The sequence below is a fragment of the Borostomias antarcticus genome, assembly GCF_949987555.1.
Source record: "Borostomias antarcticus genome assembly, chromosome: 7".
Lineage (NCBI taxonomy): Eukaryota > Metazoa > Chordata > Actinopteri > Stomiiformes > Stomiidae > Borostomias > Borostomias antarcticus.
This window is the reverse complement of record NC_140240.1, coordinates 10,819,295-10,841,816: the sequence shown is the minus strand read 5'-3', so window position 1 is coordinate 10,841,816 and position 22,522 is coordinate 10,819,295. Positions and strand designations below refer to the sequence as shown.

Sequence of the window (22,522 nt, the reverse complement as noted above, 5' to 3'; positions counted from 1 at the left end):
TGGGATTTGAAACTTGGAATTGCTAATAAACATGTATAATGTATCTTATTTGGTCTTGACCGCCGCTTGTTCCAACAGAGGGAGATCCTTTTTAGGACAGCTGGTCTACGGAGGGACAAGGGACTGTAGATACGGGGAGCGGTAGCCCGTCCAATGGCCGTACCTAACAGTCCTGAAAGGGGCTAAAGAAAACTCATCCCATAGAGACAGCATAGAGGAGTGGTCCTCATCACTAAATACACGGACAGGAACCAGCTATGACCAGCAGGAGGCAGCGCATCCAAAGACAGGAAAGCAGACCAACACGTGGAGCATGTTCAATTTCAATGTTAGTCACTCAATAAGCCGTTGCTTCTTATCTTTGATAAAACCATCACACCCATATTGAGGTCGGATTTGATATTCAACATTTTTGGTCCTGGATAAGCACCCGAGGCCTTTCTCAGGAGATGTTTTGCTGCACGTTCCTCCTGTTCTGTCAAAACGGATGTGGGGCAGCTTCAGACGAGTTGAACCGAGGACAAGCCCAAACAATCATAAGACGTCGCTAGTTGTCAAAAGCCTCAGATACACTAGAAGACTTTCACAATCTTAACAGATTATGAAATGACTGGGAGTATACACTAGACGATTGGCTTCGGCTGATTTTTGTATGACAACTGAAAAACTGGGTAGCGCACATTTAACGACTGGACCAGGTGATGGATCATACACTATACGACTTGTCACTCCAACTGGAGCCAACTGAACGTACCAAACTCTCATCAAAACACTCGCGAGAGTTTGCAGAGTAAACAAACATGGATGCCGCAGATCTAGAGTCTGTTGCTATAACTGGATCAACACTTCCGTTCCTGTACTCCAATTCACTCGCAGAGCTCTCTGTTCAGTCCTCCCTTCTCTGTTCCTCATTATTATTCTTATTTCGCGCTATTTATTTTTCCTGTGTCCGGCCTCCTCTGATTTCATTGGCTATTGACGATGGGCATTCACAGCTGGGTGGTGACGAGTTTACACTACACGATTGCGTCCAGAATCTGCAAAAATATCAAATATGTTTGATATGCTCCGACTTGTTACGACTCAGATCGGGAGAAGTCTGTTCTCATCATAGAGTTGCCGATTTAATCGATTAATCCGATTAAATCTGTACCCCTCATACTTACTGTACAGATTTCTGTGCCAAATTGCCACTTCGACTACCCCCAACTAGTGCAGACTGCTGCTGACTAGGACAGACTCGGCAGGATTGTGAATCGTGTATAAAATCGGGTATAATATCTCGTAGTGTATCCTCAGCTAAAGTCTGGCCAAGAGGAAGCAGCCCAGAGGGAGAGAGGTGGTGTGATTGTGTTTGCTTGCTGGCAGGTATTCCTCGGGGGGGGACTCACACACACACACAGACAGAGGGAGGAGAGGGTGTGTGACAGCTTGTTTACTCCCACGCTACTAGGGGGAAGGTATCCAACGGGGGGAGGCACTCACAGGGAAGGGCTCCGCTCCCTCCTGGATGACAAAGCCCTCGATGACGTGCGTGAGGACCTGGGGCTTGACGATGGCCTGGGGGGGCTTGGTCTCGCCGTTCTGGGGCGTGCTGCCTGTGACCGTGGGCGCCGACTCGCTCTCGTTTCCCGAGGTCATAGTCACGGCCGGGAGGGGCGGCGGCGGGGGCGTCCGAGGTGCAGCTGCAGGGCACTCTCTCTTGGTCACGCCTCCTCCTCCTCCTGCTGCTGACGGTTAAACACATAAACACTTAATGAGCAGTCGTTAGCCCTTTGAGACGCGCTCGCTGCGTGTTCTGTCGTTCCAGATGGTAGTCAAGTCTGTAGTCAAGTCAAGTCTGTTTATTGTTATATCACTGTGCACACGTACCAGTGAGTGAAATTTTAGGTGTTACCTGTCAATGTGCAGTTACAGTTGGCTATACACAGTGGTAGTGGAGGGTATACAGAGGTGTATGGAGTATGCCCACTTATTTATCCATAGAGCCACAATATACCCACCCCACAATATACCCACTTCTTTAAACACCTCTAATGTAAAAACTGTAACATGCTACTGTATACCCACTTCTTTAGTCAGAGTATATCCACTCCTTTAGTTACAGTATACATTACAATGATTGTACAGGATTATGCACGGAAATCATAACATCCAAAATCTTGTTGTGTTTTACCTCGTAATTGTAGAGTAATTTATCCGAGCAACCTACTCATTCTCAAAAGAAAATACAAACGATTGACGATCCGGACCAACGGACCTATCTACAAGGGGTCCACCTGCCCTTCTCACAACGCATCAGTGAAACACACCACAGCCTCGTTGCTTATCCGATTCCGAGTATAAAACGGTTTGCAAAATTATCTCGACGCGTTATGAAAATATCTCAAGGGTCGTTGAAAAAATAAAACGCACGCAAACATACAGCGCTGAGACTGGTTTCTTCTGCTTGCTCGCGTAGAGGCTTCTCCTCCCTTCACCTCTCCCCCAAGCGCCGCTAAAAGCTCACAGCACACCGCGCTTCCGTGCCGTTTCTAAACACTTTCGCTAACAGACAGAACATGACAGAACGAGAGAGAGAGAGAAGAGTTGGCTCACCAAAAATGTCGCCGTTATCCGATTTACTGTGGACACACACCCACGCACAAAACCCAAAGTCCGCCACTCTTTGAAAGCCACTCACTAATCGCACGCCTCCCCTCATATGACAAGCTGCGCCGACAGTGAACGCTCGTATCTCTGGAAGCTGCTGCTTAAAGGCGGGCCAGGCACTCCGAGGAACTTCACAGAGGCGCCGCCTCCTCCTCCTCTCTCTCTCCAGCAGTGCTAAGCTAGTACTACAGTACGCGACCACAACTATTTTTGACACAGCTCTACCACTGCTGTCCACAACACCCGATACGGAATGAATCGTCCGCTTTAGTTGAGAAAAATCAACATAAAGCTCTGTCCCGACTCGGTTAAGCAGAAGGTTTCAATTATGAAGAAGCACAGGCAAAACAAACAACACGACTGCAGTCAGTGCCTTTGGATCCTCGAGTTATTGTCATCATGTCAAATTTAGGATCCAGCTGCAGAACTGACGTCCTCCTGGCCAAACTATGTCATTTACCTGGTATTTATCCAGCGAATGGATAAAATGAAATTAACTGGGCGAGTCAATGTATACATAGACATAACAGATCGAGGTGTCCATTACAAATGGGCCACTTTGTCTACAGGCCTCGCTCTCTGTGATCTGGCAGCGTGTTCAGTGATCTGGGAGCGTGTTCAGTGATCTGGGAGCATGTTCAGTGATCTGGGAGCATGTTCAGTGATCTGGGAGCATGTTCAGTGATCTGGGAGCGTGTTCAGTGATCTGGGAGCATGTTCAGTGATCTGGGATCTGGGAGCGTGTTCAGTGATCTGGAAGCATGTTCAGTGATCTGGGAGCATGTTCAGTGATCTGGGAGCATGTTCAGTGATCTGGGAGCGTGTTCAGTGATCTGGGAGCAGTTTCAGTGATCTGGGATCTGGGAGCGTGTTCAGTGATCTGGGAGCATGTTCAGTGATCTGGGAGTGTGTTCAGTGATCTGGGAGTGTGTTCAGTGATCTGGGAGTGTGTTCAGTGATCTGGGAGTGTGTTCAGTGATCTGGGAGCATGTTCAGTGATCTGGGAGCGTGTTCAGTGATCTGGGATCTGGGAGCGTGTTCAGTGATCTGGGAGCGTGTTCAGTGATCTGGGAGCGTGTTCAGTGATCTGGCAGCGTGTTCAGTGATCTGGGAGTGTGTTCAGTGATCTGGGAGCGTGTTCAGTGATCTGGGATCTGGGAGCATGTTCAGTGATCTGGGAGCGTGTTCAGTGATCTGGGAGCATGTTCAGTGATCTGGGAGTGTGTTCAGTGTTCAGTGATCTGGCAGCGTGTTCAGTGATCTGGGAGCATGTTCAGTGATCTGGGAGCGTGTTCAGTGATCTGGCAGCGTGTTCAGTGATCTGGCAGCGTGTTCAGTGATCTGGCAGCGTGTTCAGTGATCTGGCAGCGTGTTCAGTGATCTGGGAGCGTGTTCAGCCACTCAGCAGGCTGCGTATGTGCTGCAGTCTGTCCCCTGCCCGGAGCCAGAGGGCCAGCCGGCCTGAACGTCTATTAATAGATGTCAACCACCACGCTCTCTCTCTCTCTCTTTCCCCCTCTCTCTCGTGCTCTCTCTCTCGCTCTCTCTCTTTTTCCCCCTCTCTCTCGTGCTCTCTCTCGCCCTCTCTCTCTCTTTCCCCCTCTCTCTCTTGTGCTCTCTCTCGCTCTCTTTTCCCCTCTCTCTCTCGTGCTCTCTCTCACTCTCTCTCTCTCTCCCCCTCTCTCGTGCGCTCTCTCTCTCTCGCTCTTTCTCTCTGTTTATTTTGGACCTTGCTGGTGTCACAACGAGCCTCGACCGCACGTTCTGCAATAAAACCCGGAGGTTCCTCTGAACTGCTGTTTGTGGTTCGTGTTTCATTTCTTGAAGGAATATCGCCATGAGAACGCTTCAGGCCCCCGGCGTGTTAGGTGGTCGCAGCAGCCGTGACTTGAGTCCTGAGAAACTGAGATTTTCCTCTAGTAGGAAAACTTTGATACTGAATATTTTCACTAGAAAATGTAATGGTTTGGTCTGGTAAATCCCGCGCTATCACATTTTGTTGTCTGAATAGTTGAGTATAGTTATGAACAGCAGAGTGGATTAGTTGATAGTGTAATTCAATTTTATTTAAACGGAGAAACTGTCGATACCTGGGTCTCTTTTGAAAAGCGTCCTGTGATGAGTAGATGCGAGTAAGAGAGAGGGGGGGGGGGGTGTGTTACCTGCTGGCAAGTCGGTGGGCGCGGCCAGGTCGGTGGGCGCGGCCAGGTTGGTGGGCGCGGCCAGGTCGGTGGGCGTGGCCAGGTCTGTCTTCGGCTGCTCCGGGGGCTTGGCGGCCTGTGGCGGCGAGGGGGCGGAGACTGGAGGCTGCGGCACAACGGGAGGTGGGCATGTCTCTCTCACCACCAATGAGGTGGGCTTGTCTTTACTGTCCTGGACCAGTCGGGACACCTGGGAATCCGGACCGTCAGAGAAGAGAGGGGAGAGACAGAAGAACAGATGAAAAACAATTACACAACAAAATACACAACAAAACTCAATTATGGATTGATATCAAGATCCAATATTATCAACTGTAACCTTCTCAGAAAATAGAACTCGTTCCTCTCCCTAATTCCGTGCCCATGGTACATGTCTGTGCTAGTCAGATTCAACGGATGTAGGTTTTGGGGATAAGCCTTGTCATTCGTCTATTACTACCCAATCAGTGGCGGCGAAATCTGTCCTCCACAATCAGATTCAATCCAAACTACCTGAAACAACAACAACCTAGCTCCGCCCCAAGACATTTGTGATTGGTTTTAAGAAACACAGCATTTCCCCCCCCCTTTTCCATTTCCCTGAATGGTAACGAGTCCAGCCAGACCTTCCTCCAGCGCTGGGCACAGCGTAAACGGAGCGTGGGGATACTGTAAGTCCGGCTTTGCGAGACCGCGTCCGTACCTGTCCCCGGACTTGCGAGGCGGTGGGCTGGATCTGCAGGTTGATGGCGGTGAGCTGGACGGGCTGGGCCTTGGCCTGGCTGAGCCCCAGGCTGGCGTGGAGGGCGTGGTGGGAGCTGATGGTGGAGTGGAAGATGGTGGCCTGCTGGCTGGGTGTAGACGCCTGCTGGTGGTGGTGGTGGTGGTGTTGGTGGTGGTGGTGGTGGGAAGCGGGCTTGGGCAGCACCGGGACCGGGCCAGGCTGGCCGGTGGAGCTCTGCTGCAGGTGGGGCTGGACCGAGGCCGTCTGGGGCAGCTGGCCCTGGGGCTTCTGGGAGGCCTGGCTCTGCTGGATCACAAACTGCTGCTGCTTGTGCTGCGTGACCAGCGAGTGGGGCTGGATCTGGGTGTAGGCTGGATACACACGCACACGCGCACACACACAAACACATACACGCGCAAAGTGAAGTGTCACTTCGAGGAATAGTCAAATTGATCTACAAAACACCAATTAATATGAGGCAGACAACACAGAATTTGTTTAATGTGAATGTTATCCCAGAGCGCTGCTGGTTAACCATGTTCAATCTAGCACCAATCAGCTCTTTTTTTTTTTTTTCGTTGCTTTTGTCCACGCAAATATCAGGAGCCAACTACATGACACTGCTCTGGAAACAGAAGCAGAAACGGGACGTACGGTTAAGAGAATATCCGCAAACTGAGCTTGTTTTGTTGCCCCCCCTTGGCGGCGTGCTCCTCGTTGACAGAGTGAAACGTTAAAATCCTGTTGAAAAGCAGCCGCCGACCCCGGCAGTCGGAGTGGCGCTCTGCTCATTACTCACGAGGGTCTCACTCAGAGATATCTGTCACCACCTCTGCACAGCTCTGGAGCACACTGACAACCAGAGGCCATAACCCCCACACACACCCCCACACACACCCCCGGGCCTGGCAGAGACTGGGCTCATCAATCATGGATGGGACCCATCAGGCCCTGGCTTGTAAAGAGAACAAGTCTGGAAAACATCTACGGAGGACACAGCCCCGGGCTGGACCAATGAGGACACAGCCCCGGGCTGGACCAATGAGAGGACAGCCTGACGGGGGAAGAGAGTGGGACTTCCTGCATGCTGACCAGGGTGAGTCAATGCCCTGACGGTCCCTGTTGCCTAACCCGCCACACACACACACTCGCACAGACATACACACATTCTCACACACAAGCACACAAGCCAAACGTCTCTATCTGGGAAGCCGAGGTGGGTGTGAGTCACCTCCATTACCTCATCATCAATGGGAGTGCTGGAGAGGAGCGGTTCTCACATAAAGCTCTCTGCGTTCCTAGTACAACACAGCTCCGAGGCCTTACACACACACACACACACACACACAGTAGCTCCCGCCAAACGAGTGAGCAGAACGGGTAAAAGGGGTGTGTGTGTGTGTGCAGCAAGCGGCATTAACCCCGCTCACACATCCAACTGTGGCTGGACGCACGCCAAGCACGTTGTGGTCGGGGGTGGGGTGGGGTGGGGTGGGCCCCCGCCCATGCCCCACACCGGGGCCTCTGGCGTGGGGACGGCGTGCCCAGGGCCGGGGAGAGGCTACTCTCCGCCTGGCGAGCAGAGGGACTCCCGGCGAGGAGGCTAACCACAGCCTCTGCCCTGCCGTGGAAAACAGACGTCTCCATCCCAGAGAGGACTGTCTGTCATTAGCCCGCTCGCACCGCAGCGCCGGGTGGAAAGTGTTAGGGTTCTCAAGTGTTACGGGAATAAACGCAAACCTGCACGATATTCCAGCCCAGAAAGAGTGGAGATTTGACGTGTTCTTGTTCATTGTGCGGCGGGGTATAGGCTACATAACGTTGCGATTAACCGGGATAGAAGACGGCTGATGCACGTCTCAGATGATAGAACGTCGATAGCAGTCGTGGGCAGTTCACAGTTAGATAAGACGCCCACGTGTAAAGTAGCCAAGTGGAACAGCTTCGCTCAGAGGGAAAAGTGCGCTTGAGGCGGGTTGCTCAGTTTTACTCACTCTGAGCCAATCACAGCACCTTCTGACTAGGCTCAGAGAGGGAGGAAATGCTAACGTTTCAGCTGCCCCGTCATTTGTGACTGGATGGCTGAAAATGTGTTGTTGTAGGCAGTCAAATAACGTATCAAATAAGCTTAGCATTTATTTGGAAACACGAGCTGGCTAGCATTTCAGCTTGTTGCATTTCATTTTGACAGCTGGACGGTTGACATGTTGCACAGCAAACAAGCAGGATGACAGGAAACGGTATCGCTCGTGGCTAGCTGGTTGCCGTCAAAGTCGAGCTTTCGTTTTGGTTGCTAGCGATCGCGCGTCGCTACAGAATGCAGGCCTCGACGTCGTTATCCGCGCTGGACGGCAGTTGCTCGGCGTTTAGTGGTTAGAAAAGGCGCTTGAGAATTCTCACCGTGAGCCTTCGGTTACTGAACACACACCCACCGTAGAGCTGTCCCTGCAGGCGGTAGGGACTGAAGTGAACGCAGGCTTTGGAGCGTATGGCTTTCGGTCCCCGCTAGACGGGGCCTCGTGCGAACGAGCAGATGAGAGAGGGGGGGATTTCTGAGCCTCAACACACCGGATACGAGAAGCAGCCCTCCCAGTCGTACTCTTCCGACAGCTTTCTCAGGCCTCTAATGAGGAACAGAGAGAGGTCCTGGATAGGAGAGGAGAGGAGGAAGAGAGGAGGGGGGGGGGACTCATTTAAACGCTATTCTCCCTCAAGGCCAAGGGATGAAGGATATGAATGACTCAGGCCCCCAAACCCCCACACATACTCTTCCTACGCAGCCCCGCGCTGGCCCACACTCCCATGGCTCTGTGTCTGTACTGTATGTGTGTGTGTGTGTGTGTGTGTGTGTGTGTGGAGCAGGATGTCCAGAGGACAGGACTCTCTGCGTGCACATTCCCAGTGGGTCTGAGACGGCAGGCCCTGGAAAACCCCAGAATTTCCCAGTCAAGGCTAGCCGCTAGCGCGACGCTTCAGCTCCCAACACCCCGAACACGTTAAGCTTGAATCATTACCAGAGCATCAGATAGACCGCTAAGATCCTCATCTCTCCTTGAGAAGATTATGCACTTAATGGAGTCTACCTTCTGTTGAATCAATGTTGAGGGGGTAATGACATGTGGAGCTGTTGAGTGTAGGGCTGTTGAGTGTAGGGGTGTTGAGTGTAGGGCTGTTGAGTGTAGGGGTGTTGAGTGTAGGGCTGTTGAGTGTAGGGGTGTTGAGTGTAGGGGTGTTGAGTGTAGGGGTGTTGAGTGTAGGGCTGTTGAGTGTAGGGGTGTTGAGTGTAGGGCTGTTGAGTGTAGGGCTGTTGAGTGTGAGACTGTTGAGTGTAGGGGTGTTGAGTGTGGGGCTGTTGAGTGTAGGGCTACAGTATGTGAAGCCAGAGTGTTGACTGTAGACCAGATTGGCACGAAGGCTAGTGTCTGAGAGACTTGATGAAAGAAAAGAGGCAGAGCCTTTAACCGAAAGTGTGCTAACAGGGCTAACGCGCATACAAATGGATCCTTAACTGAACCTCGGCCAGGAAAAGGAAAAGCTCTGATCCAAAGACAAAGAGGACGGACGCCAAGTAAGCAGTAAGGGAGTTGAACGACGAACGGTCGAGCCAGTATTTCAGCGGCAGGCCTACCAGACTGAGCATGGACATCTCAGTGAGGAGGTGGTGGGTAGGGTTGGTGTGGGTGTGTGTGTGTGTGTGTGTGCGTGCGCGTGTGTGTGTGTGTGTGGTAGCGGGGTGCTGGGAAGGCGTCCGCCTGCCAGACCGGGAGGCGATGAAAACAGCAAAGTACACAAAGAACCCGAGAGCAGAACAGCTGCTTCCAGCCAATCCCCATTCAGAGGGGAAGCGATGGCTGGTCTTGTGGTTGGAACAACAGACACTGCTGCTCCCACCGAATCTGCTCCCTACGCTCCTCTCCGATGGCTCAATTACCACAGAGGAGACCAAAATAGAGAGCACAATAAACGAGGCTGGGCCTGTTCCTGACTGGCTGGCTGACTGACTGTTTAACTGACTGTCTGTCTGTCTAACTGTCTAACTGTCTAACTGTCTGTTTGTCTGTCTAACTGGCTGGCTGGCTGGCTGATAGGCTACTGACTGACCGACTGGCTGGCTATCTTACTGACTGGCCTGCTGTCTAACTGGCTGACTGACTGGGCAGTGGTCTCTCACTTGATGTAGACTGTAAGAGAGAGAGAGACCAGATTTTGTATTTCAAAATGACAACATGAGGTTCTGTGACAGAGATAAAAGCTCATGATGCAACCATCGTAATGATCTGATGATGCAAGAGCCAGCTTCCCAGACAATGTGCCTAAGCCCGTCTGTCCCCCCAGTCTCTGTCTCCCAACCTCCAGTCCAGCCTCCCACAATCTCACCCAGCCTCTAACCCTCTCTCTCAGCCTCTAACCCTCTCAGTCAGCCTCTAGCCCTCTCACTCAGCCTCTAACCCTCTCTCTCAGCCTCTAACCCTCTCTCTCAGTCTCTCACTCTCTCTGTCAGACCCACACCCTCTCATTCAGCCTCATTCAAATTCAGCCTCTCACCCTCTCCGTCAGCCTCCAACACTGTCAGCCTCTAGCCCTCTCATTCAGCCTCTCACTCTCTCATTCAGCCTCTCATTCAGCCTCTCGCTCTGTCAGCCTCTCACCTTCTCCTCCCTCAGCCTCCAGTCCTCTCAGCCTCTCTCTCAGCCTCCCCCCCCCCACCCCGCCCAACCCCCCAGCCTCGTTGGGTCCCAGCCCAGCAGACAGCAGGCCACCCCGGCAGGGCTGCCGTCTCCGTCTAATCCTCCCAGGCCCGGGCCGCGGCTCCACACATCGCTGGGGGCACACCTGTCCCTCACGGCCGCTGCCATGGCAACCCGCCTTCATTTCCAGGGTGCACGCGGGCGGCCAGGTTTTCACATTCATCCCTCTCTCTCTCCCTCTCTCTCTCTGTTCGTTTGAATCCATTACTTCAACAAAGCTAGACAAAGACACAGTTGTGCACCCCACACGCACGCTCTGTTAATCCCTCTCGCCTGGTGCATGGCACAGACAGACAGGCGTGCGTGCACGCGCGCGCGGACACACCACACACACACACACACACACACACACACACACACACACACACACACACACACACACACACACACACACACACACACACACACACACACACACACACACACACACACACACACACACACACACACACACACACACACGCGTAATCTGTTCTACGGCTGGCATAGTTACCTTCTTTCACTCTTCCAACCCTACCAGCTGCTGACTTCCAGGCTCACAATAAAATGCTCCAAAGACTGTAACAGTGTGTCTGTCCCTCACAGCCTCTGGTTCACAACGCAGCTTGGCTGTTCTGCACTCTCTCACACACACACACGCACACGTACGCACGCACGCACGCACGTACACACACAAACACAAACACACACATTCTAACTCTGTTTCTCTCACACAGACACAGGCACGCACGCGCACACACACACACACAAACACACACATTCTAACTCTGTTTCTCTCACACAGACACAGGCACGCACACACACACTCACACGCACTCACACCCACACATACTACAAATCCTCTCTCTCTCTCTCTCTCTCACACACACACACACAGACACACACGCAACACATCCCAACGCTTGTCACTCTCGCACACAACATAAATCTCTCTGCCTCAATACTTCCTCGTCTCTCCGGCCATGAATGAATGGGTGATACAGAGTGCCGGTTGTGTGACAAGCCCTGACACGCAGCATGCAGCGCAGCGCTGTCAGAAGCACCAGCGGTTTGGCGTCAGCTCTCTCTCTCACCTCGCTGTGCCTCGAAGAGTGACAGCCCTCTTCTACCAGTCAGTGGGGTAATTATTCCAGGCTCCGGGTGATGGACAGCAGGTGACAGAGGGGCTGGAGTCACGGCTGGTTTCTCAGGCGGTTTGACAGGGCGATTTATGTGACCAGGAAAACAACTTCCAACATGGTGGAGTAATTCAGAGTGATGGTCGGCATGCAGGCAGCAACGCCGGCTTCACTCAAAGGTTTAGCGCCACCGATTAAACCCTTTGTTTACAATAAAGCCTTGTACTGGAGAAACGCGGAAACACTTCAAAGGGCAAACTGGTCCAGTGCCTTTGAAGTTTTTCTGTTTTATAAGTGAGTTTTTAATGAACGCTAGCCATTTCAGTTTGATTGTGCTAGCATTAGCATGCCGCTAACGCCCGAACGAGAGACAGCATGGAATCAGCTGAACATGTTCTCCATCAATCATGGGTAAGTCGTGAATGAGGCTCTATGTCCAAAATTCGGAACTACCCCTTTAACTTAAACAAGCGTAACTCTGCCCCTTTAATAATGAAGAGTGAAGGGTGTACTAGCAATGTTTGCTGACTCTCTATTTGACAGTGGCCAGAGTTGGCATTGATAGGGGCGTCTACGTACCTGGAGCGACGAGCGGCTGGCCGCCCACGGCCGTGACGCTGCGACTCATGTTCAGGGCTCGCACCTCCGTGACCGCGGCGCTCTCCCCTTTCTTCCCCCCCTCGGAGTGGGCCGTGGGCGGGCTGGCCTTCCCCCCGGTGCCCCCCCCTGTCCCCCCGGGGCCTCCCTGCCCGGGGCTTTTGAGCAGGGCTGCGGCGGAGGGCTGGATGAGGACGGGGCTCTGCTTCAGGCTGAGGGCCTGCAGGGTCTGGGCTTGAGAGGCGGACGAGGTCGCCCCCTGCTGGCTGCGGATGGCCAGGTTCTGCACCTGGAGAGGCAGATGGGTCAGGAGAGGCAGAGAGAGGCAGGCTGGTTAGCTGGTCAGGAGAGGGAGAGAGGTAGGCTGGTTAGCTGGTCAGGAGAGGGAGAGAGGTAGGCTGGTTAGCTGGTCAGGAGAGGCAGAGAGAGGCAGGCTGGTTAGTTGTTCAGGAGAGGGAGAGAGGTAGGCTGGTTAGCTGGTCAGGAGAGGGAGAGAGGCAGGCTGGTTAGTTGTTCAGGAGAGGGAGAGAGGTAGGCTGGTTAGCTGGTCAGGAGAGGGAGAGAGGTAGGCTGGTTAGCTGGTCAGGAGAGGGAGAGAGGTAGGGTGGTTAGCTGGTCAAGAGAGGGAGAGAGGTAGGCTGGTTAGCTGGTCAGGAGAGGGAGATAGGTAGGCTGGTTAGCTGGTCAGGAGAGGGAGAGGTGGGGTTCACATGTGGAGGCGGAGGAGACAGACAGAGCCATGTATGGTCAAAAGTGGTGACTGTGTGGAATGTGTGCCTGTTCTGGGCGGGGGGGGGGGTGTGTAGGAGAGAACCCTCTTTATGGGAGCAGGCAATATAATAGATAAGGAATGGTTGGGAGGAACTGATGATGTCACTTCACTCTGAGGTTTGGTACATCTGTTTGTTGTCTGTCTGGACCACACATTGTTTGTATTTCTTTGTGTTCCAGTTATCTGGAGGTTGGACATAAAATTACCTAAATGTGCATTTACTCTGGAATATTCACTCTGGAATATTTATTCAAAGATTGACTAGAACCCATCAACCTAGAACTAGATTCTTGCGGTCAAGAAAATATAAAACTCTCTCTTTCCTCCTTCAGATGTTGAAAATGACATCAAGTTTCACTTGGCTGGGGTGCAAGTCCACATACACGTTCATTGCAAAACTAATCTCCCCTATTTCTACTGTGCGATGACAACCGTCCTGTTTTCATATCATAACCATAAAACCATTCATTCCATTGAAAAGCATTACATCTCTGTTACATTCACAACCATGTTTGCTTACTCTCTGCTGCCCTCCAGTGCAAATTCCAGTTACTACAAAAACAGCAACAGCAGACTGTGAATGTAGGCTACCTGTAAGGTAGCCCCTTTCGAGAATGCGCTACTATCTGGCTGGTACACGCAGTCCCTTAACTGTCCAGAGCAAAATTGTCCGACTAATGTCAGTCCGCCTGGGAAGAAATGTAAAACTCTACAATAATGTGGAGCAGAGAAATTTCAAAGGTACTCACAGATGCACGACCCCACTGGGGTTTGAAAGCCAGCCACTGATGATAATTTTTTTTGTTTGTTTGTTGCACTACAGCTTCCGACCAGCAGTAGCCGATAGCGAGCGCTGTGATTGCTGAACAAGCGATTTTGTCCGATCCATTTTGTAAAAATATGACTTGTGAAACATGTTTGATATCAGCGGCTGGCTTTCAGACCCCAGCGGGGTCGAAGACACCACCCTCCTGCGTCTGTGGGTACATTTGAAATGTGTCTGCTGCACTTTAGTTTTGAATTTCTGACCAGGCGGACTGAAATGAATCAATTAAGACAATTTTGCTATGGACAGATAAGGGGCTGGGTGAACCAGCCAGATAGTAACGCAGTCCTGAAAGGGGCTACCTGCTATGCCCAGTCAGAAGATACCTGTGAGGAGGCGGACTGGTTGGTGTTCTCTGACTGGACGGCGGTCACCGTGGCGGTGGGGGTGAATATGAGCTGGGGGGACAGCGGAACGGCCCGACCCAGACTCCGGGCCACCTGGACCAGGCTACTCTGCTGGGCCTGCTGGGAACCACAGCACAGAGGTAGCATGTCAGGTCATGTCATGACACTGGTTTAGACACATACACAAAATAAATTATATTTTTTATCGTATAATAATCTGTGTGTGTGTGTGTGTGTGTGTGTGCACGCATGCCTACCTGCCTGCGTGATGGTGACAGTGTGCTTGTGTGTGTTCGGTGTGTTTACTGTGTGTGTGTGTTCGGTGTGTTTACTGTATGTGTGTGTGTGTGTGTGTGTGTGCGTTCGCTCGCCCATTCCTCCGGTCCTACCATCTGTGCACGCAGGTACATCTGGGCCTGGCTGGCCGTGAGGGCGGGGCCAGAGGGGCCGCCCAGCAGAACGGCCTGCTGGGAGATGGTGGCGGGGGAGGAGCTGATGCTCTGGGAGCGGCTGATGAGATGGGCGCCGGACGGAGACGTGGTCAGGTTGATCTGGGGATGAGGACGAGGACAGCGGAAGGTGACCTCAGGAGTCCTCACAGCAGAGAGGCGGTTAGTTACCCTCAGAGGACCTTTGACCCCTACCCCCCCCCCCCATCCCCTCCTAAGGTACAGTCGAACCTCAGAGATCCGAAAAGGCCGGTCAACCGAACGGGTGTCCTAACCGGAAGTAGCCGTCAAATTGAACATTTTGTAATGTGACAAAAAGGCTAGCACAAAGTATAGTTGGTTATTTGATTACAATTTCAATGCCTTTCCAATTGTTATAGAAGGTAGTTATCAATGTATTCTGAATATAAGCTAAATACTTTTGGTGTATTTTGAGTTGAGTTACTAACATTTCTGCGATCCAAACGACACTCATTCCCGATGGGTCTGGATTTTCTGAGGTTCTACGGTACCGTTTCCTGTCAGTGTCTGTGTGTGTTCATCTGTGAACAGGCAGGGGATGGATGAACACTCACGGTGGCCTGGGAGGTTCCTGTCTGCTGGGAGGAGGTGCCGTTCTGCTGGGAGGAGCTCTGTCTGCCGGCCGCCATGCTGGCCTGGAACCAGGACGCCAGGAGCAGAGGAGACACGGCGGGAATGAACACCTCCATCTCATAACATATCTGACAAGGTGACTCAGGGCTGTGTGTGTGTGTGTGTGTCTGTGTGTGTGTGTGTGTGTGTGTGGGGCTGACCAGGCTATGGAGCTGAGAGGTAGTCATGCTGTGTGTGTGTGTGTGTGTGTGTGGGGCTGGCCAGGCTCTGGAGCTGAGAGGTAGTCATGCTGTGTGTGTGTGTGTGTGTGTGTGTGTGTGTGTGTGTGTGTGTGTGTGTGTGTGTGTGGGGCTGACCAGGCTCTGTAGCTGAGCGGTACTCAGGCTGTGCTGCTGTTGCAGGGCTGCTGTCTGCAGCATCAGATGCTGCTGTTGGGCCGCATACATCTGCTGCAGGTACTGGGCGGCCGTGCTGGGCTGTCTGTGCAGCGCCTGCTGGATCACCTGGGGGGGGAGGAGGAGAAGGAGGAGGGGGGGGGGGGGCAATGACCACACGGTGAGTTTCCTGTCTTTGAAAACGAGTTTACGGTGTTTTTGAGGGATTTTGTCTATGCACCTATAGATCCACCGAGTGTGTTAGCGGCGACGGGCTATATCTCGAGAGCGCACCGCTTGACTAAACGTTAATATCGGCCATTGTGTATGATCATAAATAACCTTAGAACATGGCTTATGATGCTGAATTAACCTTATAACATGGCTTATAAGGCTAAATTAGCCTTATAACATGGCTTATAACATGGCTTATAATGCTAAATTGACCTTATAACATGGCTTATAATGCTAAATTGACCTTATAACATGGCTTATTTCATGGCTTATAATGGTAAATTCCGAACCTGTCCATTAAGGATTTGCTCGAGCATGTGAAATTTACTCGATCTACTATCAAACAAGGAGGATTGTGTATTTTTGAATCGTGTTTAAATTAAAATCCTCAGGGCGCAGTAGAACTATTCTATATAACGAAGCAGCCATCTCAGGAGAAAAGTAGAGAAGAAATCAACAGCGGCATATTTTTAAAAATGAAACGGGCCAAGCAGAGCATTGTGTGGGACCACTTCAGAAGGACAAGAGGCCACTTGCAAATATTGTGATGCTGTGTACACGAACAACAGCAAAGCTCTGTCACTTGAAGAGCGTTCACTCGGATAAGTTGGCTCTCCTCCTCTCACCTGCAGCAAACCCACCATCGGCTCAGTGTTTGCGAGGAGAAGCAGTGACGCGCAGCAGGCAGAAAAAAACAACCCAGTCCGTCCGTAATAAAGCGTTGATTAAGAAAAAACACATTTGGTATTGTTTGGAAATGTTTGATTGATCGTTAACATGAAAGCGCCTGCCCTTTTTCCAATCAGTTTCCAACCAAGCCTACTGATGATCAATTCAGGAACGTGCCAACGGTTTGCAACCCTTGTGGGAGTGGGTGAAATATCACCGCTGGATCAAATGTCAAATCAAACATTCTGGTGCACTGAGACGATGTAGGGCACACGGTAGACAGAGACGAAATCCAGCCCCTCACCGGAGCAAGAGCAGGCTTGTCACTCCACATCACCCTGGTACAAAAGAGTACAATCTCCGCCAATGAGAGCCGTCTCCTCAACCTTCCCCTCTGAAGTCGACTGACAGCTTTGGAGCTGTTGCCAGGCAACTGGAGGGGGGGGGGGGGGTGACCTGAGGTCTGTGGAAGTAGAGGAAACTCTCTGACCTACACCCCTGGGCTGTTTGTTGAGTGGAGCCGGTGAGGTGTCAATAAAATTAGCCCCGACATCCCTCATTGTGAATAGATGAGTACATGCTCCTGGGTTTAAGACAGGGAGATAGAGAGACAGAGAAAGAGAGAGAGAGAGAGAGAGAGAGAGAGAGAGAGAGAAAGAGAGAGAGATAGATAGATAGAGAAGAGAGAAGATGGATAGAGAGAGAGAGAAGAGAGAAGATAGATAGAGAAGAGAGAAGATGGATAGAGAAGAGAGAAGATAGAGAACAGAGAAGATATATATATTTTGAATTAAAAATCTTACTTGGTTTAGTTTAGATTTCAAAGAACACGCTGAGTGGTCGGTCAAGTTGGTTTCAAACAAAGACAATGTGTTTATTCTATGTTACGATTTGCAAGTCGGACCCTAGCACAGGAAGTGAATCCAGGCAAGAGTGGGTGACTGGGGAACGAAAGTGATAGTTTATAACGTGAAAAAGGAAGTGACACAGTTTCAGGATGAAGAGGACAGGGAAGTGATGTCACACAGGAACAATTTGTAGTTTTAACAGACTGATTCTAGAGGAACGAACTACAAAGTTAGAACAACAGTCAGGTAGGAAAACAAAACACATTGGTGAGACTTGAATTTCATTCACAATTTATATATATATATATGTGAGATATATATGAGAGAGAGAGAGAGAGAGAGAGAGAGAGGAGGGGAGAGGGCAGAGATCTGTCTGTCATGCTATTCAGAGTGGGGTGAGCCCTGGGGCAGACTAATCCAGACAGGGTCTGCCGGGTCAAGTGTTCAACAGCAGAAGGCTCATGCCGCACATATGACTGTGCAAAACCACACCAGCGCCATCGTCCAAGGCTGAGGCAACAGGCCATTAGGATTTCTTGTGCCATCCGAAGGCGCATTTCGACTGCGCACAGTAGAGTAGGTGGAGCTGTTAATGGGCGCGTCAGGGAGACAAAGAGATTTTTACAGGTGGTGCGGAAAAATAAACTATACTTTAATTAAATAAAACATTCCCGAGAACGTTTGCATTCCACTGTTGTTATGATTTCCCCAAATATCAAATTAAGTTTCTGGCATGCGAAAGTGCTGTCATAAAAACTCGAACTCATGAAAATGTTACTTAATGAGGTGTAGAAACAACTCAATAGGCATCTCGAAATTTAAGAGGCCGATTTACAGTGTGCCGTTTCAGCAAAGAGGGGGCGATGTGGCATAATAAGCCCCGTGTTTAATGACAGCTAGTCTCATACGCAGGCGCAGCCCCTCAGAGCTTCACCCTGGATGACAGTAGGAAGAGAGCCGGGGTCATTTTGCGTCGCAAACCACCCGAACGTGTATGGAATGGAAACCCCTGCAATTCACATATATGGCACGGTCGGTGTACTTATAGGAGACAGTTATCCATTAATGTCGTTCGCTATTACAGCGTTTACGTCAGCTGGTAAGCTATGAGCCAGCGCCAGTGGCTTTGCGTGAGCGTATTCGGGGCCTGGTTGGATGCCTCTGTTATGGTAGTGAACCTAAAGTACAGCAATTTGTGTGAGGCTTAAACGTGCCAACAGATGGCAGTAGTACTATGCCTGTAGATTTTGGATAACTGCTATAACTCTGTGTGTGTGTGTGTGTGTGTGTGTGTGTGTGTGTGTGTGTGTGTGTGTGTGTGTGTGTGTGTGCGTGCGCGTGCGAGTCACATGGTGATCTACAGTGTCCCCAGTGCAGTTTGCCTCGACCATCAGTAACTGTGTGTGTGTGTGTGTGTGTGTGTGTGTGTGTGTGTGTGTGTGTGTGTGTGTGTGTGTGTGTGCGGCTGTGCGTGCGTGCATGTGTGTGTGGTGAGAGAGCTTGGCTGAACTGTCTGTAACTGTATGTGTGTGTGTGTCTGTGTGTGTATAAGAGTGTGTGTGTGTGTGTGTGTGTGTGTGTGTGTGTGTGTGTGTGTGTGTCTGTGTGTGCGTGCGTGCGTGCGTGTGTGCGAGGGCTTGCCTGGACCGTCTGCCTGTCGGAGATGCCGCTGTAGACGGAGATCTGGGGGACAGACTGCCTCCCGAGAGCCGCGCTGCTGCTGGCCACTGTGGAGCTGGGCTGACCACTGCTGCTGCCGGGGCTGGAGGAGGAGGTGGAGGTGGAGGAGGTGCTGGTGGTGCTGGTCCCAGTGGTGGAGGCCGCAGCCCCCTGCTCACTGTCCATGGTGCCCTCTCCTCGTCTGACCTTCGACCCCCGGCTGCCCTTCTGGATGGCTCTCCTGTACCTGGAGGATTGTAAATGGACTGCACTTATGAAGCGCCTTTATCCATAGCCCTTTACAATGAAGGCCTCTCTCATTCACCCATTCACACACCAATGGCGGCAGCTGCCATGCAAGGTGCTAGCCTGCTCACTGGGAGCAATTTGGGGTTCAGTGTCTTTGACGAAGGACACTTCGACATGTTGTCAGGAGGAGCCGGGATTCGAACCGCCGACCCTACGATCACTGGACGACCCGCTCTCCCTCCCGAGCTACAGCCACGGAGGGGGAAAGGCCACAACAGACACGACGTTACCATGACAACGTGGGTCTGGGTCATCTCAGGTCCGATGCGGTAGGAGTGGTCATCATGACACAGTGGGCATTATTAGAAAGACTTACGTTTTATCACCTAGATTTAGACCTGGATTAGATTAAGTCTAAGGCTTAGCCCTTGACTTAATCTGATTGAGCAAGAGCGTGATAATCTGATTGAGCAAGAGTGTGACTGAGCTTTGTCAAGAATCTGAATTAATTCTAGTGAACTTGAAATAAGCTGAGAGTTCTAGTTACTCAAGGAACTTCAACAGCCACAAGGTGAGGCCGCATAGTAGTATAACACAGGCAAGACATACAGGAGGCCACTCAAATGAATGATGCCATTCAGTTCTGTTTGGTTTCTTATTGAAATACCAGAGATGTTTAAATAACTATTTTCCACACCGCTCTCTAATTATGACCACAAGCTCTTTTTGGAAACAAGATGTTTGACTTCCATTATGCCCAGCCCCCTCATCCACCCATTCCCGTTCAACATGTGGAGAGGGAGGACTGCACGACTACCACCCTCCCCTCTGGAGAGCACACTTGTCCACTCCGCTCCCCCAAATCAAGTAGCGGAGAGCCCAGGAGAGAGACCTACGGGCATGAGAGAGGAGGAGGAGGGGGGAGGGAGGGGGAGGGATAAGAGAGAAAGGAGAGAGAAAGAAGGCGAGAGAGGGTGTTGAAGAGAGAGTGAGAGGAGAGAAAGGAGAGAGAAAGAAGGCGAGAGAGGGTGTTAAAGAGAGAGTGAGAGGAGAGGCAGACAGAGAGGAGAGAGGGGGGGGTGAAGGTTGAGTGTTTTGGAGTATTTTAAACGAGTGTGAGTGGAAGGGGGGGATGGTGTGATGGAAGTAATTAAATAAGAGGCAATGCAGCCATGCTGCAATTCCTTAGCTATTTCCTCCTCCCCCTTCTCCCAATCCTATTTTCAGTGAATGTGGATGAAACCTTAGTATAGTAGACAATAGTATATTAGTATAGTATAGTATAGCATAGTATAGTAGTAGTATATTCTAGACAGGATATAGGCTATTGGCAATGATAAAAAAAACATATTGTTAGCCCAGATAGGCCTTGGCTTAAAGTACCAGTAACCAAAATAACCAGTAGCTCTGACAACTGACTTTACAAAGCTTTCACTTATATTATGAACATCAGCCTGTAGCGAGAACTTTACTCAGCAGAGCTTGGTAACAGCTCCGTAGCCAGTGAGTCAGCGGTAGCGCCCAGGCTAACCCTCACATTCACTCAGGAAAGTAGGTGTTACAAAAAAATTAAACACTGCTTGCTTGGCTTTCACCGAAAACAAAAACACAGCCATTTGAGAGGGGTTGTTGGTGCAGGCACAAACACACACACACACACGTGCGCGCACATAGTGACAAACTCAAACAGATTTATGCGCACACACATCACAACACCAGCAGCTGCCATTAATTATGATGACGGGGCAGTGGCCCTACATCTGGCTGCTGTGTGTGTCTCCTCTGTAATTAAGACCATTAGCGAAAGACTCGAGCCTGACAAAACAGTCTGCTTCCAACCGTGGATTAAAGTTATCCAACGTAGTAGAACCCCCAAATTCTTTGGGAATTCCTAGTTTTTCTGGGTTCCGAATTCTAGGCATTCTAAAGGTTGATGCTGAACAAAGCATTGGTTAGCCGGGGTCTATTATTGGGGTCCCCCCCCCTGGCCGTGCAGCACGCCGCCAGACTCACTCGTCCATCAATCAAGACCAGGACAACAGAGAACAACCCCCCCCAGCCCTCTCCTAACCCCCCATCCACAACACTGGAGACAAGACAGCCATTCTTCTGGGGGAATCCTGCACTGGGCTAATGAGAGCATTGGAGCAGGGCACACTGCTATGCACTGCGATGTAAACACACACACACACACACACGACCTAGCCTTGGCCTATAATACAAACTGGCAGGAAAAATGAAATAGAGGGTGTAGCCGCGAGCATTACCAGAAAATATGTTATTGATTCACTTGGAGTGCTCATCTTGCAGACTGCCTGTCTGATGTTGGTTTCACACAGCCACGGCACTGCTATAGGAAGAGATCTGAGGGAGACTGAGACAGACCTCTCTCTCTCTACCTCATCTCTCTCTTTACCCCATCTCTCCAACTCATCTCTCTCTTTACCCCATCTCTCTCCAACTCATCTCTCTCTCTCTCTCTCCCCCATCTCTCTCTCTCCCCTCCATCTCTCTCTCTCTCTCTCTCTCAGACGGTGAGTAAGAGGAGCCTGGTCTCTTAGTGATGTGGATGTCTGACCCGCCATAAATAAACACAGCGCTGAGCACTGGAGCAAAACACACACAGATCAATAGGAAAAGAGCATGATGTGCATTAACGGATTTCTAAACACAACATTATAGAGATGGAGAGAGAGGTGGGGGTAGAGAGAGGTGGGGGTAGAGAGAGAAGGGGGTACAGAAAGAGAGAGAGATGGAGGTATAGAGAGAAAGAGAGGGTGAGAGAAGGAGAGGGGCTCGAGGAGAAGATGAACCACAGATGGAGGGATGAAAGGAGAGGGAGAGAGTAGAATAAGAGATGACAGGAGACAGAGATACAGAGAGATGATAGGAGAGAGATATAACAGACAGAGGGATGATGTAGAGAGATGACGGAGACAGAGACAAAGCCCCCCCTCCCCCCCTCACGGTCCTACCTCCGGTGCCCCCCCCTGCGACTCCGGGCTGCGGGAGCGTGGTGCCCCATAACCCCTGGGATGACGGTCCTCCTACCGGATGATGCTGCTGCTGCTCCTCTTTGTCTCACTCACTGGCTCAACCTATGTGTGTGTGTGTGTGTGTGTATGTGTGCGTGATGCATCCCCAAAAAACCCCCCCAGCCCCTCTGTGTGCATCTACCCTATCCCCTCCACCCCGCTCCCCATCCCAGCATTAACACGGCCAACCCACCAACCAGGCCGCAGCCCGCCTCCTGATTATCTGGTAGCCTAGCGACAGCCAACAGGGCGCCGGCGGAATCCCCCCCCAGTGGAGCGGCATTGCTGATTGGCTGGCGGGAGGCTCCCTAATGAAGATGATGGTAATGATTTCCGCCCCAACACAGGATTTTGCAGGAGGGGGGGGGGGGTGCTCAACTAGACAGAAAGGGAACTGCTGGAGCTATTACCATCATCAACGAAATACCGCCATCCCCGTTCTGTCAC

General features: G+C 51.2%; 1 protein-coding gene across 1 annotated transcript in view; it reads right to left on the bottom strand.

Moving 5' to 3' along the window:
• The window catches only part of phc2b (polyhomeotic homolog 2b), a 37,126-nt gene that overhangs the window by 7,656 nt on the left and 6,948 nt on the right, over positions 1–22,522 (bottom strand). Inside the window, exons 2-10 of the mRNA XM_084441076.1 lie at positions 18,774–19,038; positions 15,364–15,510; positions 14,989–15,069; positions 14,354–14,515; positions 13,944–14,084; positions 12,002–12,308; positions 5,536–5,927; positions 4,815–5,043; positions 1,486–1,730 (exon numbers count right to left, since the gene is read on the bottom strand). Coding sequence (XP_084297202.1) covers positions 1,486–1,730; positions 4,815–5,043; positions 5,536–5,927; positions 12,002–12,308; positions 13,944–14,084; positions 14,354–14,515; positions 14,989–15,069; positions 15,364–15,510; positions 18,774–18,977 — 1,908 coding nt within the window. The 5' untranslated portion in view covers positions 18,978–19,038. The remainder of the gene's footprint in view (positions 1–1,485; positions 1,731–4,814; positions 5,044–5,535; positions 5,928–12,001; positions 12,309–13,943; positions 14,085–14,353; positions 14,516–14,988; positions 15,070–15,363; positions 15,511–18,773; positions 19,039–22,522) is intronic.